The 26,964-nt window shown below is 46.1% G+C and overlaps 2 protein-coding genes across 17 annotated transcripts in view; one reads left to right on the top strand and one right to left on the bottom strand.

Annotated features, from left to right (window-relative positions):
* GOLGA2 (golgin A2) overlaps window positions 1–26,964 on the bottom strand; it is a 46,588-nt gene that overhangs the window by 18,273 nt on the left and 1,351 nt on the right. For 5 of the 16 annotated variants that reach the window (XM_080401054.1, XM_080401055.1, XM_080401056.1 and 2 more), the window contains exons 1-2: window positions 1,385–1,538; window positions 25–147 (exon numbers count right to left, since the gene is read on the bottom strand). In XM_080401054.1, the coding sequence (XP_080257180.1) occupies window positions 25–147; window positions 1,385–1,432 (171 nt within the window). In that variant the 5' untranslated portion in view covers window positions 1,433–1,538. Of the gene's footprint in view, window positions 1–24; window positions 148–1,384; window positions 1,539–12,193; window positions 12,336–12,584; window positions 12,644–13,191; window positions 13,302–13,957; window positions 14,052–14,293; window positions 14,357–14,866; window positions 14,906–20,311; window positions 20,454–20,702; window positions 20,762–21,309; window positions 21,420–22,075; window positions 22,170–22,411; window positions 22,475–22,984; window positions 23,024–26,349; window positions 26,431–26,801; window positions 26,925–26,964 lie in introns of those variants that run through there. The other 11 variants (XM_080401051.1, XM_080401061.1, XM_080401064.1 and 8 more) reach the window with 8 other exon arrangements.
* SWI5 (SWI5 homologous recombination repair protein) lies at window positions 1,817–9,424 on the top strand (the record flags this gene model as incomplete). Its single annotated transcript, XM_080403067.1, has 4 exons — window positions 1,817–2,055; window positions 2,650–2,772; window positions 3,861–3,955; window positions 4,415–9,424. Coding segments are annotated over 4 exons (522 nt in total), but the record flags the coding sequence as incomplete, so codon positions are not given.

The raw sequence follows: 26,964 nt of genomic DNA, 5'->3' as shown, positions 1-26,964 counted from the left end.
TGGGACAAAGACCGAGGCACTCACATTCTCTGGAGGCTGCTGGTCATCGCCCGTGGGAGTCTCGGGCCGACAGTCATCTTTAGTTTTGCGTTTTTTCTTAGTTCCTGCAGCTGCTCCAGGGCTATTTTTCTGCTGATACTCCTTCAGCTGTGAAAAATAATAATAAGAATCTGTAATCCAAACAGAATATGCCTTCTGTGAGAACGACGTCAACCCCCCAGCCCCAACTCCACTGGGCAAAAAGACCAAGTGTAAGGACAAGAGAAATGCTCTTCAATGAGTTTGTCACCCGCGGGGAAGAAAAATAAAAATCAAAACACGTCCAAAAAAAAGGCTAAAGTAAGATCTAATGTGATGAGTTTACGACAAGAGGCTCAGAGCTGCAAACGTTCCACTTTTGCATACAGCTAAGAGTTTTGGGGAAACGACTTGATACTCCATCCTGCAACTAAAAGGAGATGAAAAGAAGTGTCTTGGGGTGGGGTTTTTTAGCGTTATAACTAAGAGCATTGAGGAAAAATGAATAAAGGGCAATTAAATCTGAACGTTAAGTGAAACATCAACGCCTGACAGTAAGATCTCCCACTCTGTGAAAGACTTTGAGAAGGAAAAGTACAATCCTTACAGACAAATGCCATGTTAATACAAGCAGCGTAGTAACTGTGAACTAAGGGGAGAAGCAACCTACAACGGATTTTTCAATCACACCCACTTCACCCAGGAGAAGCTAGTCTGATAAGCCATTCGCTTGAATTCGGCTAGGTCTTCCGAGCTGAATCGTTTGTGCTCCGGCAGGGTGAAGCCCCCAGCCAAGCGAGCCCCAGGCAGTTTGGTCAACTGCCCCTTTCCCCAGCCCACAGCCCGGGCCGCGCCGGCCTCCAGGTGGGGAAAGAAGGGCCCATTATTGGCAGAATTCCAAAATGGAAGTCTGAACCGCTCCAGGACACCTTCCCCTACCTAGGACTTTCGCATGCGGCGGCCGGGGAGAAAATCAAGGCGGGGAAATCAGTAAAAGGAGACCAAAAAAACCCAAAAAAAGGGTGTGGGGGAGGCCAGGGGGAGGGGAAACCGCCAAACCGAACCCCGCAGACCCACGGCCTCAGCGGCCCAGGCGCGGCCTTCTCCCAGCCGCCTCCCCCGGGCCAAGGGCGGCCGCCAGCCAGGAAGTTCGGCCCCAGCGCCGGACACCGGGGGCTACCGGCAGCGCCTCCGCAGCACGGCCCGCAGCGAGCGGTACGGCAGCGACCGGGCCGGGCCCGCACCCCTCGGGTAAGGCCCGGCTCGGCTCGGCTCGGCCCGGCGGCCCCGCTCCGCTCCACGCGGCGACCGCGCAACGCGGTACCGCCGCACCGCCTGGCCTAGCCCGGCCCCCGCCGCCCCTCACCTTCTTCTTGGCCGCCGCCAGCCTGCTCTGCCTGCTGCTGTCCGCCATATCCGCCCCGCGCCAGAGCCACGTCAGCTTCGTCTACTGGAGGAGGGAGCAGCAGCCAGGGCCCGCCCGGCCTGCGCTGCCGCCCTGGAGGCCCGGCCCATCGCCGGGCTCCGCCTCATCGCCGGGCTCCGCCCGCTCCGGCAGGGCGCCGGGCTGTGGCTCGTGGCCGGGCCCCACCGGCCGGGGCTCGTGGCCCGGCTGCAGCCCTTCTCCGTGCCCCGCCGGGCCCGGCAGCTCAGCTTTTCCCTCGTTCACTTGAGGAGCAGGTGCCACCTTGCAGTGCCTGCTCCCCATGTTGGAGCCCGCACCGCCCGCTGCTCGGGTGACAGCCGGCACTGCCCGCTGCTCGGGTGACACCTGACTGGCCCGTCGTGCCCCACCTAAACGTTCACCTGCAGCTTCACAGGAGACAGTTTGTTCCCCGGCGCTGACGGCACAGTGGGCCCTGTCGCTGGGAAACTCCACTTCCCAGCGTGCCCCGCGGCGCGCCCGCGCCTGCCGCTCCCGGCCGGCCCCGCGCGCACCCGGCCGGCCCGGCGGGAGGCGGCAGCCCTGGCCGAGCGGGTCCCGCCGAGCGCGGGTCCAGCGAGCCCGCCCGCCCCGCCGCGGCCCGGGCCCACGAGGTAGGAGCCGGGTCCCCGCTGCCCTGTCCCCGCCGCGGGCCGTGCCTGCGCCGAGGCGGCGCGGCCCGGCCCCTGACGCGGCGCCCCTCTGCTTTGCCAGGGCCTCCGGTGGCGGCCGGCGGAGCGCCGCGGCCGGCTTCAGGTCCCCGGTGAGGCCCTGCGCGGGCTGAGGGGAGCGGGCCCTGCTCCAGGGCTGCCCCCGGCCGCCGTCTATGGCCTGCCCCGTCGGCCCGGCCCGGCACGGCCGGGGGTGTGTTTTCTTGGGGGGGAGCTGCCGGCCTCGCCCCCCGGCGCTGCCTCGTCCTGGCAGCGCCTCTTAACACCGAAGTGGTGGGGTTTACGTTTTTATTTTCACCTGACGCTGTAAATCTACAAAATGCCGTAGAATATGATGGGGGGCGGGCTAACGTTACAGAAACCCATCAATATTTTACCTGAGCTCCCCCCCTCCCTGCCCAGGAGACGCGCTTTTCCTTTTTTTTTTTTTCTCTTTTATCCACTGACACATCAGCGTATTTTCTGATTAGTGCCCCCCAGCACTGCAGCATCTTCCCCTGGGCAGAGGTAGCGTGAAATGTCTCCTGTGCTCTACAGATTCCCCTCTCCCGCGTCCTGCGAACCTAATGGAACCAGCCAAGAAGCCTTGCAGTATGAAATCGAAGAGCTGAAACAGAAAGACCTTGCTCTAGACCAGGAAACTGCACAATTATTGTCCGAGTATGTCCTTGGCGAGCTCAGTGTCCGCTGTGATGCCTCAATTATTTTTGTTTAAAAAAAGAAAAATGGTCTAGGGCCTAGAGCTAAAAGCCGTCTTCTTAGGCCACCGTTTTTATCATGGTGTTGTGCAACGCTGGTTACAGCGTTGTCTTGATTTATGGGACCCGTCAAGAGAGAATTCTTTCCACTTTATTTGGTAAAGCAAACCCAAGTTTTACTAGGAGCTCGGATAGGAGGATTTTAACTTTACCCCAGGTGTTGCTGAGGCAATTACCTGCAAACTGGGAATGAATAGTTTTAACCGTTGTGATGCTATGACATATCATGCTACCAGAAGGCCTTGCTCATGTGAGAATTAAAACTGAGATTGTGGCTTGTATGACCTGCTCGGTTTAGCCCCAGATAAAACTGTTTCCTTGTTTGTTCCATCCTGATCAAGTGTTTATTTATTTCCTGTCTGAAGCAAGTGGGTTAAACGTTGGTGTTCAAGCAGCAGAGGTGTTTCCCAGGCAAGCAAAGGGCCTGGAAAGTGGCAGGTGCCGCTTACAGGGTAGCGCAACTGCTTTACTCTGCTTTCTTATGACCTACTGTGGCAGCTGCTTATTAGCAGCTCTTTTGAGATAAAGTTGCTGCTTGGTTTTTAAAGAGAAGGTGTCTCTGTGGGTTATTTGTTGCAAAGGAGTGTTATTTTCTAAGGTCACGTGTAGTACAGAGAATGGAAATGGCAGAGCGACAAAGGCTGTTCCCAAAGCTTTTTTGCTTTACCACCTTACATTTTTTTTTCACTAGCTACAGATTAGAGATCTAGATATAAATTGAGTTCACCACAGCCTATTCCTGTTTCTACTTGATTCTGAGAATTCAGGTGCGTTGGGGTTCTTTTGTAAGTCGATGTGGCAAAAAAAAACCCCAACTCATTTGTAGCTTTCATGTTTATGACTTGCAGCAACTGTACTTGCTGCCTTCGGATTCTGCTTTAGATAGTGCCAGGCTTGAGTGTCTCAAATCTCCTTGCTGTGCTCGGTCGGTCAGTAGGGGCAACACTCGCTGTGCGGCATTTTTGACCTTTTCTGCTTTTATTGCTACAGAGGCTACAGCCTGGAGGAATTGGAGCAGCACATTTCTCTGCTCCATGAGTACAATGATATTAAAGATGCTGGACAGACGCTGCTGGGCAAACTGGGTAAGGAAGGGGAAAACTGTTGATGAACAACTCAGTCAATGTTTTCATGTAGACAGAGAGAGAGAAGGTACTATGCCATGAAGGCAGAGCTTGTTTTAAAGATTCTTGAATTCTAGGGCTTACATTGCCCAGCCACTTGTGCAAGCACAAACACTTCTGTCGTTATTTTCACAGGATGTGTTTAGAACTGAACATGCGAAAGAATTGTCATTTACTGCTATTTTAGTCTGTGTTATGTACTGCCAAAATTTGTTAAGTCTTACTAATTTTTGTCAGTTTTGCTCTTCATATACTTTAAAAAAGTGTTGAGACAAGCAGAGAGCACAGCTGCAAAACCTTAGATTGGTTCCTTAGCTATAGGAGGTTCTGTGAGAAAGTTAGGGGCTACTGGGAGGAAAACACAACTTTTCTGACTCGTCTGATATTTCTGTAATGAAAGTAGCGGTCTTTCTTTTCTAGCTGTTATCCGAGGGGTTACTACAAAGCAGCTCTACCCTGAATATGATCTGGAGCTTAGCGACTAGTATTGAACCTGAAGATTGCCCCGTCCTGCAAAAATGACACTTACTGGGCCGTGACGTTTTGGTGTGGTATTGGTTCAGAGCTGACAGAAGGTGGCCTCAGAAGCGTGTGTGTAGAATTGCAACAGCGTGTGGATTAACAGCCGTATTTCTGAGAAGCTTTACAATGCGAGAGCTGTTGAATCTGTCAGCTGTGTCCTGCTTGTGGGAAAGGGATGTAGGACTTTGGATAATTTTGTCTCCTGTCTGATGGGACAGTATTTTATTTTTTTTTCGTTTCTTGGAAAGGCCGTAATTCAGGTTGATGTGAAGACTCTTCCCGTGGAGACCTTCCTTCTCTCCAACATCCAGGGGCTGTTTGGTTACTGAATAATAGAGGAAGTGAGGGCATGCAAACGTGCAATGTAATAGCTGCTTTGAAAGAAAAGAAAAAACCCTCAGAAGCAGCAAGGGAAGAAGGCTGAAGTTGTGGTGGCTTGGGGGTTGGTTTTGTTTTATGATCACATCTGGGTGAGTCTGGGTATTCTGCATTTTTGTACTTAACTGCTCTGGTAGCTAGAGGTTCTGTATCATTTCTGTGGTAAATGGCAAAATGTGAAGTTGTATTGAACTGTCCTGTCTGAATAAAGCAGCTGTCGCGTTTCTCAGTAATTCACTTATTTAAGAGCCTATAAAACAGTGCATGAACCTGGGAGCAAATTCTTAACCTATATTCTGAGACAACTGTAACATCTATTACTCAAATGTTTTCTGAGGACTCTTGATGGTGACGGTGTGGCAGCGCTACCCAGTAAGGGGTAGATGCCGAATTACCTGGACTGCTACAGAGGCTACAGCCTGGAGGAACTGGAGCAGCACATTTCGTTTTTGCGGCTAAAAAAGGAACAGTCAAAAGTAAGGAAGAAGCGAGTGGTGCGGCAGAGCGGTAATAAGGGAAGCAGTAGCGATGATGAAAATGATATCAGCAGACGGATTACAGAGGAGTGGAGGAGAGCGCACTTGGAAAGCATGACAGAGGGAGCGCACGCGTTTCCCGTGATATTACAAGATAGACACCCAGGCCAATATCAGGCATTTCACTGGGAAATGATTAAGGAACTACAGAAAACTTGTCATGCAAAACGCACTATATTCTCCTTTTACACAGACTTTATTAGAGAACGTGATGATGGGTCCGCAGCTAGTGACTCTGCTAGAATGGATCCGTGACAAAGTGCTGGACTTTCCACCTGATGGCACTTTGCAAATTCCTGCCTGGCAAGCGGTCAGCAGGCAGTTGTATGATGCTGCCGTGGAGGAGGACTCCGTGGCAGGAATGTGTTTAGCGCCTTGGTGGCAAATTCTGACTTCTCTTTGCCAAGTGTGGGCTAATTCGACTAACAGCGCTAAACCAGGGGAGGCTGTAAATCCCACGGACAGCGCGGCTCTCCTCAACACACCGTCAACGATGGCGATTCCGTCCACACCTCCTCTGCCCCCAAAGCTCCTGTCACTGATTGCAGCGACCCTCACAGCACAGGACCAAGCACAGGAACAGGACAACTCGGACAATGATTCCATTGACACTGATAAACCTTTTGACCCAGGTCCTATAGGTCCAGAAGAGGAGCTAGACCTTTTTCCTCCTCCCCCTGATGCACTGGCTGTATTTTTGGGGAGGGTGAAAGGGGGTCTGAGGGATCAGTGGCAGGAATGCAGGCGGGAAGCACTTAAGCGAGGGCATTTGGGAGTCGCTATGGACCGTTCAGTATTTTGTCAGCCAAATCAACCTGCAGAGTGGCAGCCTGTGCAATATGAGACTGTTAAAGCCGTGCGGGAAGGGGGGAATTCATAGTACATTTGCTATTCCCTTCTTGAAGTGATGGCAGAGCCTTATACACTCACACCACGCGATTATTGGAAGTCATTGCTTTGTGTGGTACCAACTCCAACGCAGCACATGATGTGGTTATCTGATTTTTGCGAGCTATGTGTAGTGGCCTCAATTGGAAAGCTTAATCGGGGAATTGCTGTGAACTGTGAGCCGTTGGCTGGAGAAAATAATTGTGCCGACCGATCCTGTGACTCAGGCAAGGTATCCCAGGGACAGCTATTTGCAAAAGGAGGAGATGGCTATTAAGGCAGTCCGGATAGGGGCATACGGGAGTCTGGGCGAGCCTCTAGTGCGTCGTTCGCCACGGTCTTGCAGGGTCCTAGAGAGTCATGTACTAACTTTATTGATCGGCTTCAGAATATTTTGCAACAAGTTGAGCATGAGGAAGCTCAAGGGTTGCTTTCAAAACAACTAGCTGTGATAATGCGAATGAAAATTGCAAATGGGCATTGCAGCCCTTGCACAGTCGCAACCCCAACACGTGTCAAATGGTTATAACCCAGAACTCACAGCAGACTGTAACTCTTAGGTTGAGTTCTGGAATGCAGCGTAACACATTTTTGCTTCTCTAATCTCTTCTGTAAGAACGGTGCACGCTCTTAACTTGCTTCGTAAATAAGGCTGCTAGCTTGCTAAAGAAAGTAATACTACAATACTATTTCTTTTTTTTTTCCTGGCTTGTTATTATAATCACCTTAACCACCGTATTGATGTTTGCCTTATGTCTCCCATGCCTTTTTGTCCTGTATTCAGCGTTTAGCTGATTGTGACACAAATCAGGTCATGGGCACCCAGCTACACACAACCTTTGCCTTGTCACAATTCACAAGCAAAAAAAGAGGAGGATAGAGAACGTCTGAAGAGAGATACAGGAGAGGAAAATGGGGAATGGCTGACCTAACAAGAGATGAGAGAACAGCTAGGTATTGTGAAGGAGAGGAGGAAAGATGAACATGCTTATCTAGTGACAAATAGGTGTCCGCATGCGTGTAGTGGTACATAGCTATGTAACTGCGTGAATGATTTCTGCCCTGAGCCTGGTGGTATGTGCAGCTGCGTTTTGTGTCCGGGCTCACAGATGTAAATATGGGCTTCTCTGTTATGGTAAAGTGTCTCCGGTTGCATAAAGAAAAAAAAGAACAAAAAAGAAAAAAAAAAAAAAAGAAAAAGGAAAAAAAAGGAAAAAAAAGAAAAAAAGGAAAAAAAGAAAAAAGGAAAAAAAAAGGAAAAAAGGAAAAAAGGAAAAAAAAAAAGGAAAAAAGTGACTTTAATAAGACTGCAACCTAATCGAATTCCAAGAAATTTGAGATAAGATGAACTTCTGAATTTTGTTCATAAGTTGTAATGGAGTGCTACCTATATATGAATGCTAGAACATAACTCTATTTCAGTGTGACCAGAATTTAAGAAACAACTGCATCAGCACATTGACAGAATACCTTTTGAATTATTTCTTTTTTTCATAACCTCTACATTGGGAACAGCTCAAGGTGAAAACAGACTGTTCAAATCCTCAGCTGTTGCCTCAGAAGGAATAACATGTTCTTTGTGTACAGGTGAATTTAACACAGCTGAAAATTTGTTTGGGGTTAAAAGTCAAGTATCTGTCACCCCTTCATCACCACCACCACCTTTAAGGTCAGTGGGAAAAGTATTCTGTACTCCATCGCAGTGGTGAAACTTCAGTTGAGCTGCATTAGTTTGTGTACTTAACTGCAGCTCCTTTGGTGAAAATGAAGTTGTCATAGAAGTTAGACTTTAACTTGAGTAGCATACCATCTGATACCTTGTAAGTGAGAAAGATTGTGTCCCGACAGCATGCTCTTTCCCACGCTTGTGCCTAGAGTTGTACTTGAAATCAGTTTGTGTGTTAAGCTTAAACCTAGTCACACAGATATCTCAAAGTCCACAAAGATACATTACTGCTTAGGGTATTCTTGCAGTATAGCAGGTGCAAAACCCGTTCCAAAGTAACGATCTAGAGAAGTGTTTTCTTTCAGGAACACCATTTTCTCACTTCTCATAGATTATACGCCATACAACATAATATCTCTCCATAAAGTGACTTGTGGCTAAACTGCATTCTGCAAATTTGTCTTAGAAATAGATGCTTGCATTTTCACCTGGTTAAGTTCCCTAAGCTAAAGGATAGTGACCTAGGCATTGTTACGAAGCTCAAAGGTAGTGACAACAGTGATGGAGAAGAGCGATTTAACATGTAGTTGATTTATGGTTCATACAGGACTATATCACACTACAAAACCGGTATTAATTCAGAGTTGTGGATGTACTGCATGTTCACGTAATAGTTTATCTACAATTTTTTTTTAAAAAAAAAAGGTGACTAAGCTATAAATACTGTATACGATTATCTTTCCCTATTTTTTTAAGCTTTTTTTTATTTCCCTGTTTGTGTATAGTTTTATATATCTATCTATAAACAACCAACACAAAGCATCCAGAACATTTTGAGAAACTTTTATAGTTAACTTCTACATTTAATTCCAGTAACAATCTAGAGGTGTCCACTCAGATGTTTGTTTAGTTCCAAGTCTTCATTGTATGCTTTCAGGTTCTTTGAAAAGCAGCAAAAACAGTTGAGCAGTTATTTAAAGTAAAACTTTGCTCTACACAATTTTCACTTCCATGCTTTAGAATGGAGGCACAGTGGAACACTCGCCCAAGGGCAAGATTTCAAGAGCTTTTAAGTAGGTTTTATCTATTCATTTTAGGATAGAAAATGTTTCTTAACAGCTTATATGTAGAATTTACAAGTTAAACACAATTTCTCATGCTCATTTATTTGATTAGAAGTTTCTGAAAAATATTTCCATAAAATTTCCATAGCTTATTGCATGTTCTTGTAAGTAATCATAAACCTGTATGTTGACCTCTCTATGAAATGCACCGATAACAACTTTAACATTTTGTGAACCTGATTGAAATGTACAAATGTACACATAAAATAAGGCCAAAATTGGTAATTAAGTAATGAGACAGAAAACAAAAGAAAAAGGGATGAAAATTCCATAACATGGTAAAGCAACCTTTTACAAAATAAAAAACAACAAACAACAAAGAAACAAAACCACAAACCACAAACAGGGGTGAATTGTAGAGAACAGAGACAGTGGGTTGTTTTGACATTGCTGCAGGTTCTCAGCTGCACATTACCAAAGAGTCAAATAACTTTGAGGGAGTATGAGAAGAAACCAGGATGAGACAGAAAGAAAGGAGGAATGTGATCTCACCTGTAGAAGGTAAGTGAACAGCAGCGAGTAGCCTGCCGCAGCACTCTCCAAACTAGCCAGCTGCAACAAGGTCTTTTACCACCACACTTTTCATGGCAGTCCCTCTGCTGCCTTCTCATCTCATCTCGACTCATCCAGGGCACACTCACCCTCTCTGCTTCTTCCTCCCCTCTTCCTTGGCTGCCCAACCACTTCACAGAACCAGCCACAGCTGCACCTTGTCTACACCAGCCAACCCACTGCCCCTGAAGCCAGCCCACAGCTGTATATTATCAATGTTAATTAACCCAGCTTCGTTCCTCTGCAGTAGCCTATAGTGCACAGCGCTAAGGAATGTGTTGTATGAACCTTCTGGGCCATTCCGCATCGATTCACAGTCAGTTACAAAAATTGAAGGACATGTCACAGGGCTCACAGCATGAACTACTGGGAGATTGGTTGCGGAATCTTTTCAAGTCTTGGGGAACCACCAGATGGTTGCAGGAGTTTACAACTCGCAGAGGAATATTGTTATTGCTAATTGTACTTATACTGACCATTATTCCCTGTACGCTGAACTTGTGTAAGATCTATGATTCAAAAGCAGTTTAACCTCAGTGTTGTTTCTGTTCAAAATAAAGACGGGGGAATTGTAGAGAGCTTTATGGCCAGTGCTGCAAGCCACGATGCCTGTGAAGGGCCTTGAAGGCTAAAGAAGAGAGAAAGTAAGATAAGGTTGGCTGAACGCCTGGAAGGAAGACGGGATATGAAGCAAGGCCAGAGCGGATGCGCGATGCCACATCTCGGCAGCTGGCTGAGAACATGAAACTCACAGAGATAAGAAAGAAGAGAGAAAAAAAATGCAAGAAGTTCAGTGCATTTGCAGCTTAGTAATTAACCAATTCTATGTAGACAAGACATGTGTGAACCAACGGTACTTTAGTATGGGGCGTGTGAACAGCAAACGAGGATATTATAAGCGTGGGTTCTGGACTAATAAAAAGGTCTTCCAGTCAAACTCAGGAGTCCACGTCATCATCTCCTCAGGCCATATGCTCCTCCTTCTCGTCTGCCATTGCATGGACCTGCAAGGCCACACAATAAAAGTTAAAACAACGTTCATGGTGCATTCACTCCTGCCTGTGTTTGTCTAAAGCAGCTGTGATGCTGCCCCTGGTGTTACCTGTTCAGAGAGCTGCTGCACCTGCTGCTGCCAAATGCTCTGCTCCTCCTTCAGTTCCTCTACATACTGATCTCTTTCTGCCTGGAGCTGGTGAACTGACTCCGAGAGCTGTTCACAACAAAATAAAACACAAAGAAAATCACATTGGCTAAATAAATTTGGCAGTGACTGCTTCAGGGATAAAGCCTGAAGAAACCAGTGTCAACGCAAAGCTCAAGCTGCATTCTTCTGCCACACAAGTTTCTCTACAGACATGAGGATGTGGATGTCATTTCGTACAACCCCTGAGCAACCTGGGTTTCCAGGCCTGCCTTCTCCTCCAGTGCCACCTGTAACTGCTGCTTTGCATCCAGACTCCCTGCCTGATTGGAGAACTGCCAAGAAAAAACAAAAAGTTATGGCAAAATGTTAACACGCCACTTCTGCATAGCCTTTCCCCTGATAGTAACCTGCCAATGATCCATGTTGCAACCTTGAAGTGCTCCAACACACGGTGATGTTCAATGAAAAAGAAAGAAAAGGAGAGGGAGAAGGAGATTAAAATGAAAAAGCTTGGATTTTAGCCCTGTAAAACAGGCTGAACTAGACAGCTCCTCCCTACCAACTTTATATTCACTATTTGTTTGATTAAAACCTATTCTCTTAATTTAAAAATCTGGCTCAGAAACTTTGTGCATTTCCAGAGTCTGTATTATACAGCCAGATCAGATGGTATACAAGCTTGAGATTTTAAAAGTTGTCAAACACGTCAGGAATTTAAAGCCAATGTCTGGAGCATGTCAGTTGGCACACAGTACTTTTCCCAGAAACCAGTAGCAGCTGCCTTTATTTCAAGGGTAACTTAAGCCACTGTCTGGGAAGGAAGAAAAAAAAACAAAACCAAAAATAAACAAAAGAGCAGTTTCTTCCCTCACAGGCTCAGGTTCACACCAGCTTGCTCTCTGAACTGCTAACAGCTGGCTTCCTGAATTCCCTTCCTAACTGGCTGCTTCTCTTAACTTTCCCCAGCTGACCTTCTAGTTACCACTGTCCAATTCACCTTCTGCAAGGGTGGGTACAAACACCACCCCTATTCAACTGGCTTCTCAGTGAGACCACGTGACAGCTGCGTAACCAAAATGCCAAACAGATACAAAGCAGGAAAAGTCATCGTATTTTCACGCCCTGTATGTTCAGTCAGCCTCTCATATTGTAGAACATTCTTTTCGCAGACCAGCGTCACAACAGCTTTCAGTCTACTGCTCCAGCTCCTTCAAACAGACCTTCTGTTCCTCAGAGGCCTCACTGAAGGCCTTTGACCAAGAGGATGCCTCGATGAGGTTTTGGGCCTTCCTTTCAGAACAAGAGTTAAGCCTTGCCCCCACTCTCAGAAGCAAAGTCTTACAACGGTCAGTGCGATCTACCCTCACAGCCTGGAAGCAGTATGGTCACCTGTTGGATCATCAGTTCAGCCATTTCCAGTTTCTTACGCAAATCCTTCATATACAACTCCTTGGCTGAGATCTTGGAAACCAGGCAGCGAAACTTCTCTGACAGCTCCGAATTCTGCTGCTTTATTTCCTCACTACGTTTGCTGAAACAAACCAAAATTAAAGCAGCATCACTGTATGTACTGTGGGTCTGGTCAAGTACATGTCATACATTTACAATCCAGCTATTTGTAACAGTTAGAATCACAGAAACATCACAGCCAGTCACTTTTTTTAAGTTGAATATCCAACCTCCCAAGTCACCACCTGTGGTGCATGCCCCTTGTGATGTTTTGTGGCTCTACCGCGAAGAGCAGCGGTACTCTGCAGTAACAAGCAGTAAATGGACTTACCTCTGTTTGTACAGCTCCTGTTTCAGGTCTTCTCGCTCCTTCATTAACTCTTCATTACGCTGGAGAAAAAAAAGAAATTACTGATTCAGCTGCAGACTTCAGCAAAATACTTCACCTTTAGCAGATCAGCTGAAGTGGAAAGCATCAGAACTTTGGCAAAATCCTTCAGGACAGGTTTGCTTAGAACCTCCTGTATTTGCCAGGAATAAATCTGCTCAGCCTTTTCAAACGCGATGCTACTAACTGGACGTGAGGTCACTTCTGCAGACTTCTGGATTAATATCAATACTGAAGTATCTGCTTGATGGAGACCCTCCTGAGACAAGGTCTCGGTGGCGCTCCTGTTGTGTGGAGCTGGCAAGACTAATGAAGTTGCGTGCCGGATCTGAAGACAGCAACTGGACCATATGATTAGTGGTCACAGAAACCTGAATGACGTTTGCCTTGACCATGGAGAATACAGGGCTTTACAAGGTTAATTAACAATTAACAATGTTACTTTCTGCCTCTTCTCCGAGCAGGGACTACAGACTTTGCATTAGTGGACTGACAAGCAAATAGCCAAAGGCAGAGCTGCTGGTGAAGCATAAGCAGAGGTGACTCTTACCTTCTCTGCCTGTTTTTGCTGCAGAGAGACGGAGGCCAAAGTACGTTCCAGCTCCAATTCCCTCTGGCGAGATGAACGTAAACGAGCAGCAAAGCTCGACTCGGCTTCTCCTGAACAAGTCAGAACAGAGTGAGTTGAGGCTGGACCACAAAGAGCTTTTTGGAACTGGCTGAACAGCACTTTCTACTTTGTCAACAAGCTCTTAAGGCAGCACAGAGCTTTGTAAGTCAGTAGACCTGGTTCCACCCCTGGCTCTACAGGTGGTTCACTAGCAGCTCTGGGCAGTAAAGCTCTCTGTAACTACCATCCTCACTTTGAGGGAGATGATGAAACTGCCGCTGCAGAATAGGCAATACGTTGGTTGGGATCTTTCTTTCTAATAGAAGAAGTTGCTCAAACTTGGTGCAGAATGAAGGGCTCGGTAAAACCTACCTTTACATGATAGCTGTGTGGGAGTGAGGGTGGAGAAAAGGGAACTACGTTTTAAAAGGATCAGAAGAAAGTCAGAAAGGAACAGCCTGGGGTAGTCACCGGGGCTGAACAGGGCTGACAAGGCTTTAGCGATGCACAAAAGAACCTCAACTGCCATGGGATCAACATGCCCCCACTTGGGGGCAGCTCTGGCGACAGAGGCAGCGATGGTGCCAAGTACTGCCCACCGAGGAGTCGGCGAGTGCTGTGAGCTGGCTGCCAGCAACTGTCACGCCCCCGACTTGAAATTCACACTTTGACCAACAGCTTGAGTGGACTGCTCACAGTCAATTACCTGATTTCTCCCGTGCAGCTCGCTGAGTAGGTGCAAGTGCCGTCTGACACTCAGACTTCTCAGAAACTAGAATTCCAATAGTCTGGATATGAACCTTTGGGAAAGGAAAATCGGCTCAGCACAAAACTTCTTTGCTTGTAATTGCAACATCACTGTTGCCACAAAAGGCTAACTCAGTAAAGGTAAAGAGCTCGTGCAGTTAAGTACAGTCTGGCTGACTCCCGGTTTTCCTGAAGGAACGCGCTCGTGGCTTCCCGAGTAAAGACTACGAATGGTCAGTAATCCAGAGAACAGCAGAAGGCAGGCAGTATTACTGTAATGGAGGCTCTGCCTCACCTGTAGCTGTTCCCTCAGCGCTGCTTGCTCTTCAGAAAATTTCTCTTCCAGCTCCATCTTTTCCTGTATAAACAAAGGATGCCTATTTAGCACAAAAATGTACATAGGTAACCCTTGTTTTGTGTCAAACTAAAAAAGCAGTGATACATTGGTAGTACTTCCAGCATCGAAACGACAGCAGTATTTTTGAAGACATACTTCAGCCTTGCCTTATTTGAACGACTTCATTATTCATCCATCCTACAATGGCAGTAACAGCACAGCACAATCACTGCTAGCATAAATACCGTAGTGTTTGGATGCAAGCTACTGGCAAGGACTTGTATTCTCCTGCCTCCACCACACTCCTCTAATACAGGAGTATTTAAACATTCGCTTTTGTCAAAATAAGAACGCTATCTGCCAGGCGGGCCTAACGCATGAAGTCAAAATATTCAACCCTACGCTGCAAATGAAACTGAATCTAACACAAGACAAGACCACACATGCCTGTGCCACAGCCCACTACACTCTCTACTGCGCCAAGAAAGAGATACTATTTTTCTGCCTGTCCAAAAACAGGACACACTTTACCTTCTCCAGCTGATCCACTGCCTCCTGGTTCTGCTGTTTCTGTGGAAGAAAATTGATGCACCAGTATCAAGAGAAAAGATTCTCATACATCTGAAACACATCTTCACTTCAACAAAGTAGGATACATGCCCAATTCATGCAAACAGAATTTCCACTGTCCTTTCTGTAGAGGACTAGGAAGTTCATCTTAGCTATTAAAAATAAGAGATCTGGAGCTGCCTTCACTAACGTGCTTTATATGCCAGGCATGTTTTTCATCGCTCAGTAGATTACCACAATTGTTCTCCAATACCACTACTGAAACCCCTCCATGTCTACATCTGAGCATCTACCACCTTCGGTTAAACTCGCATCCCCACATCTGTGCAATTGATCACAGTAATCCTGGTGTATTGGGATGATTGCCAGAAGTGCTGGGTTTTTTTTAAAAAACACCACCAATAAACAAACAAAAAACACCCACAAAAACCCCAGAAAAAAACGTAGTCTTTTCCTTTAACTGAGACCTCAGACCTTTATTCCACTGAAGAACTGGCCTTAAGTCACGCAGAGCCGCACTTGTGTTGGCACACTTCTGCAGAAGGTGGTATGAGAGAGCTGAAGCCAGATACAAAGAAAAGGGGTAATTCTGTCCTGGCCAGTTTCCATCTTACCGGTGAAGTATTTGGAGATTTGTTGTCCGTAGGTAATGCACCTTTAGATATGAAGTGAAGGAGACAAAGGTGGCCGCTGCCTACCCAGGCTGCCACACAACTGTGCTGCTGTGTTTGCTATTTGCTTCTTGTCTCCCTGACAGCTTCTTCACAGATGCCTCGTAACTAACTACATAAGCAGGAGGACTTTTTTGCCTTCCCAAAGAACAAGCATTGTCCAAGCTCTCTTTCTTTACTACTACTACTGCTTCAATGCATTCTGAATGATGACTACAGATGGAAGAGTGATGAGCGAGAGGTTTTGATTCTAGCAATGCCCATGCACAACATAACCAGCAAAAGCAAAAGCAAGACTACAAATGCAGCAAAGGCCCTACAGAGTTGCAGGCAAGCATAAAAGCAGGCACACAAGGAGAATCCTGGGTGGGCAATGCACTATGCCAAGTTCCTCTGCAGCCCAGCTAAAACACAATGGAACAAAAATAACCCAAACCCCAAAACAAAACAACAAGGGGGGTCACGGGGTACACCGGGAAACGCTGAACTTTGCAAAAAGTGTACTTTTACAGAGGAACACAATGGGGAAAAGCATTTCACACAAGAAAGGCTCTTTTCAGACTGAAACAAGTCCACTTGGCTGCATTTCTTGCAGCGATAAAGCTGAAGGCTCAAAAGCAGCAGCGGGAATCCACGCAGGCCACAGGACAAAGCAGTTCACTCATCATGCCAAGAGAAGCTGAGGAAATGATCAGAAACCAGCCCCAGACTCTCTCAGACCTACTGCTCCCACTCTGCAGATATAGTTAGATCAGCACCACCACCTGCAGAAACAGGTTTTCACACTGCTGCCAGCACCAGAATTCTGTATTTCAAGGATTCCGACCAGGCGCAGAAATAGCTGTTTTATCAGGATGCTTATCATCCAGGGAAAGCCTGATGAGATCAACAGAGCACACTTAAATGGAAACAACAAAACTCTGTTTCTTGTTCCTCAGTTGAGCCAATACATTCACCAGCGGCCTTAGACTTTGAGCCCCTTAACAGGTTTTCCGTGCAGCTCATTTTGTTCCCTACAGAGTGCTGTGTAAGCAGCCTTCCTTGTGGCACTAGGAGAGAACCCATAACTTTGCAGACACGCAAAGAGCTTGGAGGAGCAGCAAGCACCATGTCAGACTGGTTGGTTGGATTGTTTCTTACCAGTTCCTCTATCTGTGTAACAAACTGCTTGTTAGTTAAGATTGCTGGAATCCAGGGCTACTGCCAGCTCCTGGTAACGTGTCTGATGGGCACATGCAGACAGGAGAAAAAGGAAGGAGCAGAAGAGGAGGAGGGGAGGAAAAAAGCAGTAATTAAAAAGGACAGAAAAATAAATCCTATCAAACTGTGATAATCAGATTCTCCAAACAAAAGAAAAATCTACCGTTTCAACAAAAGCAGCTGAGACATCAACATATTTTATCCATTCTGCCAAGGCTTCATTTTGATGTAACAGTGACTCAGAAATAAGAACGGCAGTTGCACGGAAGCCAGATTATCCCCAGTCCCCAAACCGGAAACACCTCCGATACCTGCCTCCCAGTGTTGATCACAACTACCCAATGATAGCACAAGACAACACTAGACAGCAATGAACGTGAACTGTGCATTCAATTAGGTCTCGCTAGCACTGCTGAAAGCAGAGTCCCAGTCAGTTACCAACAGTTGCAAATAAGAAAGGGGGGTGGGGGGGGTGAGTTGTAGAGATAGACTGAGAACAACTTACTTCCATTTCCTTAATATTTGTGGAAGAAACAGCACTTTCTCCATTCACATATGATATAGACTACAAGCAAAGCAGTCAAGTCAGCCAGTTTTATTCCCCAAGACAACAAGTCACTACTACGTAAGAAGTGACTACTCTAATAATACTCCTTATAGCACCTTTCACTCCAAACTACCACACACAGAAAACATACCTTTCTGGGTAAGGACAGATGCAGACTCCCTCTGCAACAAGCTAATGTGAATGATGCAGGTTGATTTCCAATTCTTTTCCACTAAATCAAGAATACATCTTTCCATGAATACATGCTGTTCATTCATCCCACTCAGCTTTTCTTCCTACTGCTGAAAGTTTACGTTCTAAGCCAGGACTTTTTGCTTCTCAATGCTTAAATATCATATTGTTGTCTGGATTAGGATTAGGATTAGGATGACTGCAGACACCTCTGAGATTGAAGAGTGTTTTCTTGAGCTGACTGCTTAAACTCCACATCAAATATCAAGAGGATTAATAAGACAAATGGATCAAAACGAGGCCGTCCCTGAGAACATGGGGCAGTAACGTCACCCAACTCTTCAAGTTCACACACTAGATTAATGGCAAAGGACACACCAAGAAGCGAGCGAGGGCAAAGCCAGATGGTGGCCACTCTGCTCTGAAAAGCGCTACCTTCAGGACGTATCTGGGGAAAACAGAGATCGCTGGATGCAGATTAAGGTAGAAAAGAACAGGTCAGTGACTACCTGAAAACTGGTAGGTTTTTGAGTCAAACTCAAACGCTCCCTGTAAAACTTGGCGAAATGTGCGGCACGCTATGAACCACAAGTTTAGAAGGAGGACATTTACCAACAGGCCAAACTCAGCGTGGCTGGGAGCAGGTGCCAGTGGCCCTCATGGAGCTATGAATCCCATGACTAGAAGAAACTAAACAGAAAAGGGCCAAAAACCTGTTTCTGGACAGCAATGCAAGTTCTCATCCAGCCTTCGTGGGAGGATGAACAGCATCTGACGACACCTCTACCCACAGTGAACCCGACAACTTCATTTATCTTGTACAGCATCAGAGAGCCATGAAGACCCAGAGCAGTGCTCTAGCGTTTCATGGCAATTTATTTCATCATCCAGCTCTGCTAAGCCATAATTTAAAACCACTACAAAACAAACGAGATAATCGTTTTCAACATTCAACCCCACCAATGTATCACAGCTCTTTGCAATGCCACCTGCAAGGGTTCCCTCCTACTTCAGTCACTTCCTTCTTGGCACTTCACAGGGAACCAGAAATCTCTCTCATGGCATTCCCCGTCTACCTGCTCAGCACTTTTCTCGTGAATCAAGCAGCAAGAATACAGTAATGGTGAAGACATTTAAGGAAAGCAATAAAGTGGAAGACTGCAGAGGGAAACAAACAGAATTTTCTCCGTTTCTTTTTCGCAGGACAGATACTTGTGCTCTCAAGGAAAAACATATGTTAGGTGCTTCTAGGAAGGCCAGGAATTCCCTTACTTCTTCCAGCTACAGGTCACCTCACCCTTATTGGTTCAAACACTCCTCAATATGAAACATCAGATGGACAAGAGGAATACCTTCACCAGTACATGTCAAAAATGTTTCCTTCATTTCTTCTGGTCCAGACATTCTGTTTGCTTAACGCTTCAAGATGCAAAAAACAGTAATGTGCCTTAACCACAAGACCTTCCTTCTTCCTCCACCATCAGTTTTGAAATAAATTTAAAAAAAACCCAACAACTCAATAAACTATTTGAACAGCTGGATTTGTTGGAAACAGAGAGAATTAGGAACAAGACACTTCTCGGGAAATTACGCATCGTGCAGTTCTAATAACATAGCAAAAACAAGTTAGTAATTCTGCTCAGCTTGGCACGCCATGCTTGATCCATTTGCTTTCGCACACGGAGTCCCCTTTTGCTGGGCTTTCTGTGTTTCACAGCCAAGAAAGCTGAAGTGGCTGAGATGGGAAGGGTCTGCCTCGCATTAAGACACCAATGGCAGCAGAAGCTCGTGCCAACAATCAGCTTTTCTGCCCTATTAGCGTCAAGTGAACTTCTGAACAGCATTTTCCTGACGCAGGATTTGTACAAGACGGCAACTGGAAAAAGAAATCTTTCATGCCATATTGCAATTCACGATCAGTTTTCAAATTATTTCTGAAACCCCAGACACAACGGTCCACATAACAGCCAATCAGATCAAAATGTATCTCTCTGTGCTAAGAAAACGAGAGCGGGGAGAAAACTGGCTCAGAAACTTTGTGCATTTCCAGAGTCTGTATTATACAGCCAGATCAGATGGTATACAAGCTTGAGATTTTAAAAGTTGTCAAACACGTCAGGAATTTAAAGCCAATGTCTGGAGCATGTCAGTTGGCACACAGTACTTTTCCCAGAACAGTAGCAGCTGCCTTTATTTCAAGGGTAACTTAAGCCACTGTCTGGGGAGGAAGAAAAAAAAACAAAACCAAAAATAAACAAAAGAGCAGTTTCTTCCCTCACAAGCTCAGGTTCACACCAGCTTGCTCTCTGAACTGCTAACAGCTGGCTTCCTGAATTCCCTTCCTAACTGGCTGCTTCTCTTAACTTTCCCCAGCTGACCTTCTAGTTACCATTGTCCAATTCACCTTCTGCAAGGGTGGGTACAAACACCACCCCTATTCAACTGGCTTCTCAGTGAGACCACGTGACAGCTGCGTAACCAAAATGCCAAACAGATACAAAGCAGGAAAAGTCATCGTATTTTCACGCCCTGTATGTTCAGTCAGCCTCTCATATTGTAGAACATTCTTTTCGCAGACCAGCGTCACAACAGCTTTCAGTCTACTGCTCCAGCTCCTTCAAACAGACCTTCTGTTCCTCAGAGGCCTCACTGAAGGCCTTTGACCAAGAGGATGCCTCGATGAGGTTTTGGGCCTTCCTTTCAGAACAAGAGTTAAGCCTTGCCCCCACTCTCAGAAGCAAAGTCTTACAACGGTCAGTGCGATCTACCCTCACAGCCTGGAAGCAGTATGGTCACCTGTTGGATCATCAGTTCAGCCATTTCCAGTTTCTTACGCAAATCCTCCATATACAACTTCTTGGCTGAGATCTCAGAAACCAGGCAGCGAACCTTCTCTGACAGCTCCGAATTCTGCTGCTTTATTTCCTCACTACTTTTGCTGAAACAAACCAAAATTAAAGCAGCATCACTGTATGTACTGTGGGTCTGGTCAAGTACATGTCATACATTTACAATCCAGCTATTTGTAACAGTTAGAATCACAGAAACATCACAGCCAGTCACTTTTTTTAAGTTGAATATCCAACCTCCCAAGTCACCACCCGTGGTGCATGCCCCTTGTGATGTTTTGTGGCTCTACCGCGAAGAGCAGCGGTACTCTGCAGTAACAAGCAGTAAATGGACTTACCTCTGTTTGTACAGCTCCTGTTTCAGGTCTTCTCGCTCCTTCATTAACTCTTCATTACGCTGGAGAAAAAAAAGAAATTACTGATTCAGCTGCAGACTTCAGCAAAATACTTCACCTTTAGCAGATCAGCTGAAGTGGAAAGCATCAGAACTTTGGCAAAATCCTTCAGGACAGGTTTGCTTAGAACCTCATGAATTTGCCAGGAATAAATCTGCTCAGCCTTTTCAAACGCGATGCTACTAACTGGACGTGAGGTCACTTCTGCAGACTTCTGGATTAATATCAATACTGAAGTATCTGCTTGATGGAGACCCTCCTGAGACAAGGTCTTGGTGGCGCTCCTGTTGTGTGGAGCTGGCAAGACTAATGAAGTTGCGTGCCGGATCTGAAGACAGCAACTGGACCATATGATTAGTGGTCACAGAAACCTGAATGACGTTTGCCTTGACCATGGAGAATACAGGGCTTTACAAGGTTAATTAACAATTAACAATGTTACTTTCTGCCTCTTCTCCGAGCAGGGACTACAGACTTTGCATTAGTGGACTGACAAGCAAATAGCCAAAGGCAGAGCTGCTGGTGAAGCATAAGCAGAGGTGACTCTTACCTTCTCTGCCTGTTTTTGCTGCAGAGAGACGGAGGCCAAAGTACGTTCCAGCTCCAATTCCCTCTGGCGAGATGAACGTAAACGAGCAGCAAAGCTCGACTCGGCTTCTCCTGAACAAGTCAGAACAGAGTGAGTTGAGGCTGGACCACAAAGAGCTTTTTGGAACTGGCTGAACAGCACTTTCTACTTTGTCAACAAGCTCTTAAGGCAGCACAGAGCTTTGTAAGTCAGTAGACCTGGTTCCACCCCTGGCTCTACAGGTGGTTCACTAGCAGCTCTGGGCAGTAAAGCTCTCTGTAACTACCATCCTCACTTTGAGGGAGATGATGAAACTGCCGCTGCAGAATAGGCAATACGTTGGTTGGGATCTTTCTTTCTAATAGAAGAAGTTGCTCAAACTTGGTGCAGAATGAAGGGCTCGGTAAAACCTACCTTTACATGATAGCTGTGTGGGAGTGAGGGTGGAGAAAAGGGAACTACGTTTTAAAAGGATCAGAAGAAAGTCAGAAAGGAACAGCCTGGGGTAGTCACCGGGGCTGAACAGGGCTGACAAGGCTTTAGCGATGCACAAAAGAACCTCAACTGCCATGGGATCAACATGCCCCCACTTGGGGGCAGCTCTGGCGACAGAGGCAGCGATGGTGCCAAGTACTGCCCACCGAGGAGTCGGCGAGTGCTGTGAGCTGGCTGCCAGCAACTGTCACGCCCCCGACTTGAAATTCACACTTTGACCAACAGCTTGAGTGGACTGCTCACAGTCAATTACCTGATTTCTCCCGTGCAGCTCGCTGAGTAGGTGCAAGTGCCGTCTGACACTCAGACTTCTCAGAAACTAGAATTCCAATAGTCTGGATATGAACCTTTGGGAAAGGAAAATCGGCTCAGCACAAAACTTCTTTGCTTGTAATTGCAACATCACTGTTGCCACAAAAGGCTAACTCAGTAAAGGTAAAGAGCTCGTGCAGTTAAGTACAGTCTGGCTGACTCCCGGTTTTCCTGAAGGAACGCGCTCGTGGCTTCCCGAGTAAAGACTACGAATGGTCAGTAATCCAGAGAACAGCAGAAGGCAGGCAGTATTACTGTAATGGAGGCTCTGCCTCACCTGTAGCTGTTCCCTCAGCGCTGCTTGCTCTTCAGAAAATTTCTCTTCCAGCTCCATCTTTTCCTGTATAAACAAAGGATGCCTATTTAGCACAAAAATGTACATAGGTAACCCTTGTTTTGTGTCAAACTAAAAAAGCAGTGATACATTGGTAGTACTTCCAGCATCGAAACGACAGCAGTATTTTTGAAGACATACTTCAGCCTTGCCTTATTTGAACGACTTCATTATTCATCCATCCTACAATGGCAGTAACAGCACAGCACAATCACTGCTAGCATAAATACCGTAGTGTTTGGATGCAAGCTACTGGCAAGGACTTGTATTCTCCTGCCTCCACCGCACTCCTCTAATACTTGAGTATTTAAACATTCGCTTTTGTCAAAATAAGAACGCTATCTGCCAGGCGGGCCTAACGCATGAAGTCAAAATATTCAACCCTACGCTGCAAATGAAACTGAATCTAACACAAGACAAGACCACACATGCCTGTGCCACAGCCCACTACACTCTCTACTGCGCCAAGAAAGAGATACTATTTTTCTGCCTGTCCAAAAACAGGACACACTTTACCTTCTCCAGCTGATCCACTGCCTCCTGGTTCTGCTGTTTCTGTGGAAGAAAATTGATGCACCAGTATCAAGAGAAAAGATTCTCATACATCTGAAACACATCTTCACTTCAACAAAGTAGGATACATGCCCAATTCATGCAAACAGAATTTCCACTGTCCTTTCTGTAGAGGACTAGGAAGTTCATCTTAGCTATTAAAAATAAGAGATCTGGAGCTGCCTTCACTAACGTGCTTTATATGCCAGGCATGTTTTTCATCGCTCAGTAGATTACCACAGTTGTTCTCCAATACCACTACTGAAACCCCTCCATGTCTACATCTGAGCATCTACCACCTTCGGTTAAACTCGCATCCCCACATCTGTGCAATTGATCACAGTAATCCTGGTGTATTGGGTTGATTGCCAGAAGTGCTGGGGTTTTTTTAAAAAACACCACCAATAAACAAAAAAAGAAAACCAAAAACCCCAGAAAAAAACGTAGTCTTTTCCTTTAACTGAGACCTCAGACCTTTATTCCACTGAAGAACTGGCCTTAAGTCACGCAGAGCCGCACTTGTGTTGGCACACTTCTGCAGAAGGCGGTATGAGAGAGCTGAAGCCAGATACAAAGAAAAGGGGTAATTCTGTCCTGGCCAGTTTCCATCTTACCGGTGAAGTATTTGGAGATTTGTTGTCCGTAGGTAATGCACCTTTAGATATGAAGTGAAGGAGACAAAGGTGGCCGCTGCCTACCCAGGCTGCCACACAACTGTGCTGCTGTGTTTGCTATTTGCTTCTTGTCTCCCTGACAGCTTCTTCACAGATGCCTCGTAACTAACTACATAAGCAGGAGGACTTTTTTGCCTTCCCAAAGAACAAGCATTGTCCAAGCTCTCTTTCTTTACTACTACTACTGCTTCAATGCATTCTGAAAGATGACTACAGATGGAAGAGTGATGAGCAAGAGGTTTTGATTCTAGCAATGCCCATGCACAACATAACCAGCAAAAGCAAAGGCAAGACCACAAATGCAGCAAAGGCACTACAGAGTTGCAGGCAAGCATAAAAGCAGGCACACAAGGAGAATCCTGGGTGGGCAATGCACTATGCCAAGTTCCTCTGCAGCCCAGCTAAAACACAAAAAGAAACAGAATGGAACAAAAATAACCCAAACCCCAAAACAAAACAACAAGGGGGGGGTCACGGGGTACACCGGGAAATGCTGAACTTTGCAAACATCAGATGGACAAGAGGAATGCCTTCACCAGTACATGTCAAAAATGTTTCCTTCATTTCTTCTGGTCCAGACATTCTGTTTGCTTAACGCTTCAAGATGCAAAAAACAGTAATGTGCCTTAACCACAAGACCTTCCTTCTTCCTCCACCATCAGTTTTGAAATAAATTTAAAAAAAACCCCAACAACTCAATAAACTATTTGAACAGCTAGATTTGTTGGAAACAGAGAGAATTAGGAACAAGACACTTCTCGGGAAATTACGCATCGTGCAGTTCTAATAACATAGCAAAAACAAGTTAGTAATTCTGCTCAGCTTGGCACGCCATGCTTGATCCATTTGCTTTCGCACACGGAGTCCCCTTTTGCTGGGCTTTCTGTGTTTCACAGCCAAGAAAGCTGAAGTGGCTGAGATGGGAAGGGTCTGCCTCGCATTAAGACACCAATGGCAGCAGAAGCTCGTGCCAACAATCAGCTTTTCTGCCCTATTAGCGTCAAGTGAACTTCTGAACAGCATTTTCCTGACACAGGATTTGTACAAGACGGCAACTGGAAAAAGAAATCTTTCATGCCATATTGCAATTCACGATCAGTTTTCAAATTATTTCTGAAACCCCAGACACAACGGTCCACATAACAGCCAATCAGATCAAAATGTATCTCTCTGTGCTGAGAAAACGAGAGCGGGGAAAAACCTGGGAAAACAAGAAGGAACATAATTCTCCTTTTTCAGAACAGGACTAAAAGTGCAGACCCAGGTAGGCCTTCACCGCAAGACCAAATGCCAGCTCAGCAACAGCACTGGACCACCCATCTTCATCTCATCCTCCGGTGTGAAACCAGCCTCTTTCTCTGAGGTCTAACTCAAACTGAGCTTACGAGCATTCACTGAAAATAATCCCCATGACACGAACAAAACTCCAGTCAAAATACATGCTTTCTGATGCTAGGCAGGCACATCCAGCACCCTCAGAGCTAACAGTATGTCACGTCACTCAGGTTCTACCGGTACGCAACCTACACATACAAGCTCCAGCTGGAGGGACTTCCAGCTTTTCACTCTGTCTGCTGGACAGAACGGCTGCTGTATTATCCCACAAAAAAAGGAGAAAAGGAATACAAAGGCAAACCAGAGTGAACTCCATTCCGTCTTGCAGGTTTCACTGCATCTAACTGGTACCCCTGGTGATTACTATAGTTACGCTTATTGATAAAAGACGCACGGATATGTAGTAAATAGGAGCTACTTTACGACAACTGAACTGAAACAATGGTAGGAAAATAAGCTACCAAAATGATGCAAGTGGAATGAAAATCAGAGCTTTGCTACAGCAACAGTGGAAGACAATTCTGGGCTACCAAATGTGACTTCCCTGAGCTTCTATCACAATTTGATCAAGCCTTACATTTAAATAAACTGCCTGAAAAGAATTTTTTTAAAAAGGCTGGGGTTTTATGTTTGTGCCTGAACACGTTTCTATTGCTTATTGGCATAGTTCCTGCCCTTTCCTCTTCAGAAGCCTGGCAACATGAAGACGCTAAAGCCTGTAAACGCTTGACTCAAAGGATCTGACTTCCTGCCTAAACCTATTCAAACCCAGTACTGGAACTTGCCAGACTGTACATCCCCTGCGCAAGTTTCATCACCTGCTGTAACGTGGCTTGGCAGGAATAACTAGACAGCTTACTCAGGGCAGCTGCTTGCCTGGAGATCAGCAGAGTCATACCCTTCCGAAACAAGGCCCTAGGAAATACAGCAACGACACGCACAGCGGGAGAAATACAGACTAAGAAAACACTACCTCTCCCTACCGCAGTTGTCCTCAGCAGTTCAGGTAGTTTATTGCCTCACCCCACATTCCTCCTTGTCCTCAAAGCTCAGCTGTCTCAAGGAAGAGGTTTTGACAAGGTTCACTTTTTCACACGTTAAGTTTGACACAAACCAGAAGGGCGCAAGCACTTTACGAGCAATGGAAACGCATGCTAACAACTAGCTCCATGTTAATAAAAACAGCAACAGAACTCAAGCAACTGACAGTGGGTATGTCAGGACAAGGCTCCACCCAAGAAATTGAGGTCAGTGTAAACAGAACCTGAAGCATGCAGTAGGGAGAGCGAGTCACTGCGAGGGACACGAGCACTGCCTCACCTTCCTCTTGTCCAATGAGGGTATGGCTACCCCATTGGAGCGGTTCAGGTCTGACACCAGCACCTTCAGAATGTTCTGAATCTGAAGGAGGTGAAAGAAAAGGGGAAACGGCTCAGAAAAGGACAGAGAGAAAGTGTCAATCGAAGGGAGCCAAAGAAACCAGCTGGGCAGGAGCACGCACCTCAAAGCAGCAGCTCTGGGCACACCCAGGGCTGCGTGACAGCACTGCATGATCCCAGAAGGCTTTGGCACGTACCCTGAACTCTAGTGTGCACCTTCCAGTAGCGGTAGCTGCTAACTATTGTGGCACGCTTCGCGTGCTGGCGATACAGGCAGCTGCGCCAGTCATCTATTCCACCCGCATAACCATTTCCCGGCTCTAGTCACGTTGTTCAGAAAACCAGAGAACAAGGAGGTAGCAAATGATCTGGGACAAAGACCGAGGCACTCACATTCTCTGGAGGCTGCTGGTCATCGCCCGTGGGAGTCTCGGGCCGACAGTCATCTTTAGTTTTGCGTTTTTTCTTAGTTCCTGCAGCTGCTCCAGGGCTATTTTTCTGCTGATACTCCTTCAGCTGTGAAAAATAATAATAAGAATCTGTAATCCAAACAGAA

Source organism: Falco punctatus (assembly GCF_963210335.1).
Source record: "Falco punctatus genome assembly, chromosome: 9".
In the NCBI taxonomy this organism is placed as follows: Eukaryota; Metazoa; Chordata; class Aves; order Falconiformes; family Falconidae; genus Falco; species Falco punctatus.
The sequence above is the reverse complement of the archived record's forward strand: the minus strand, read 5'-3'. Positions and strand labels throughout refer to the sequence as shown.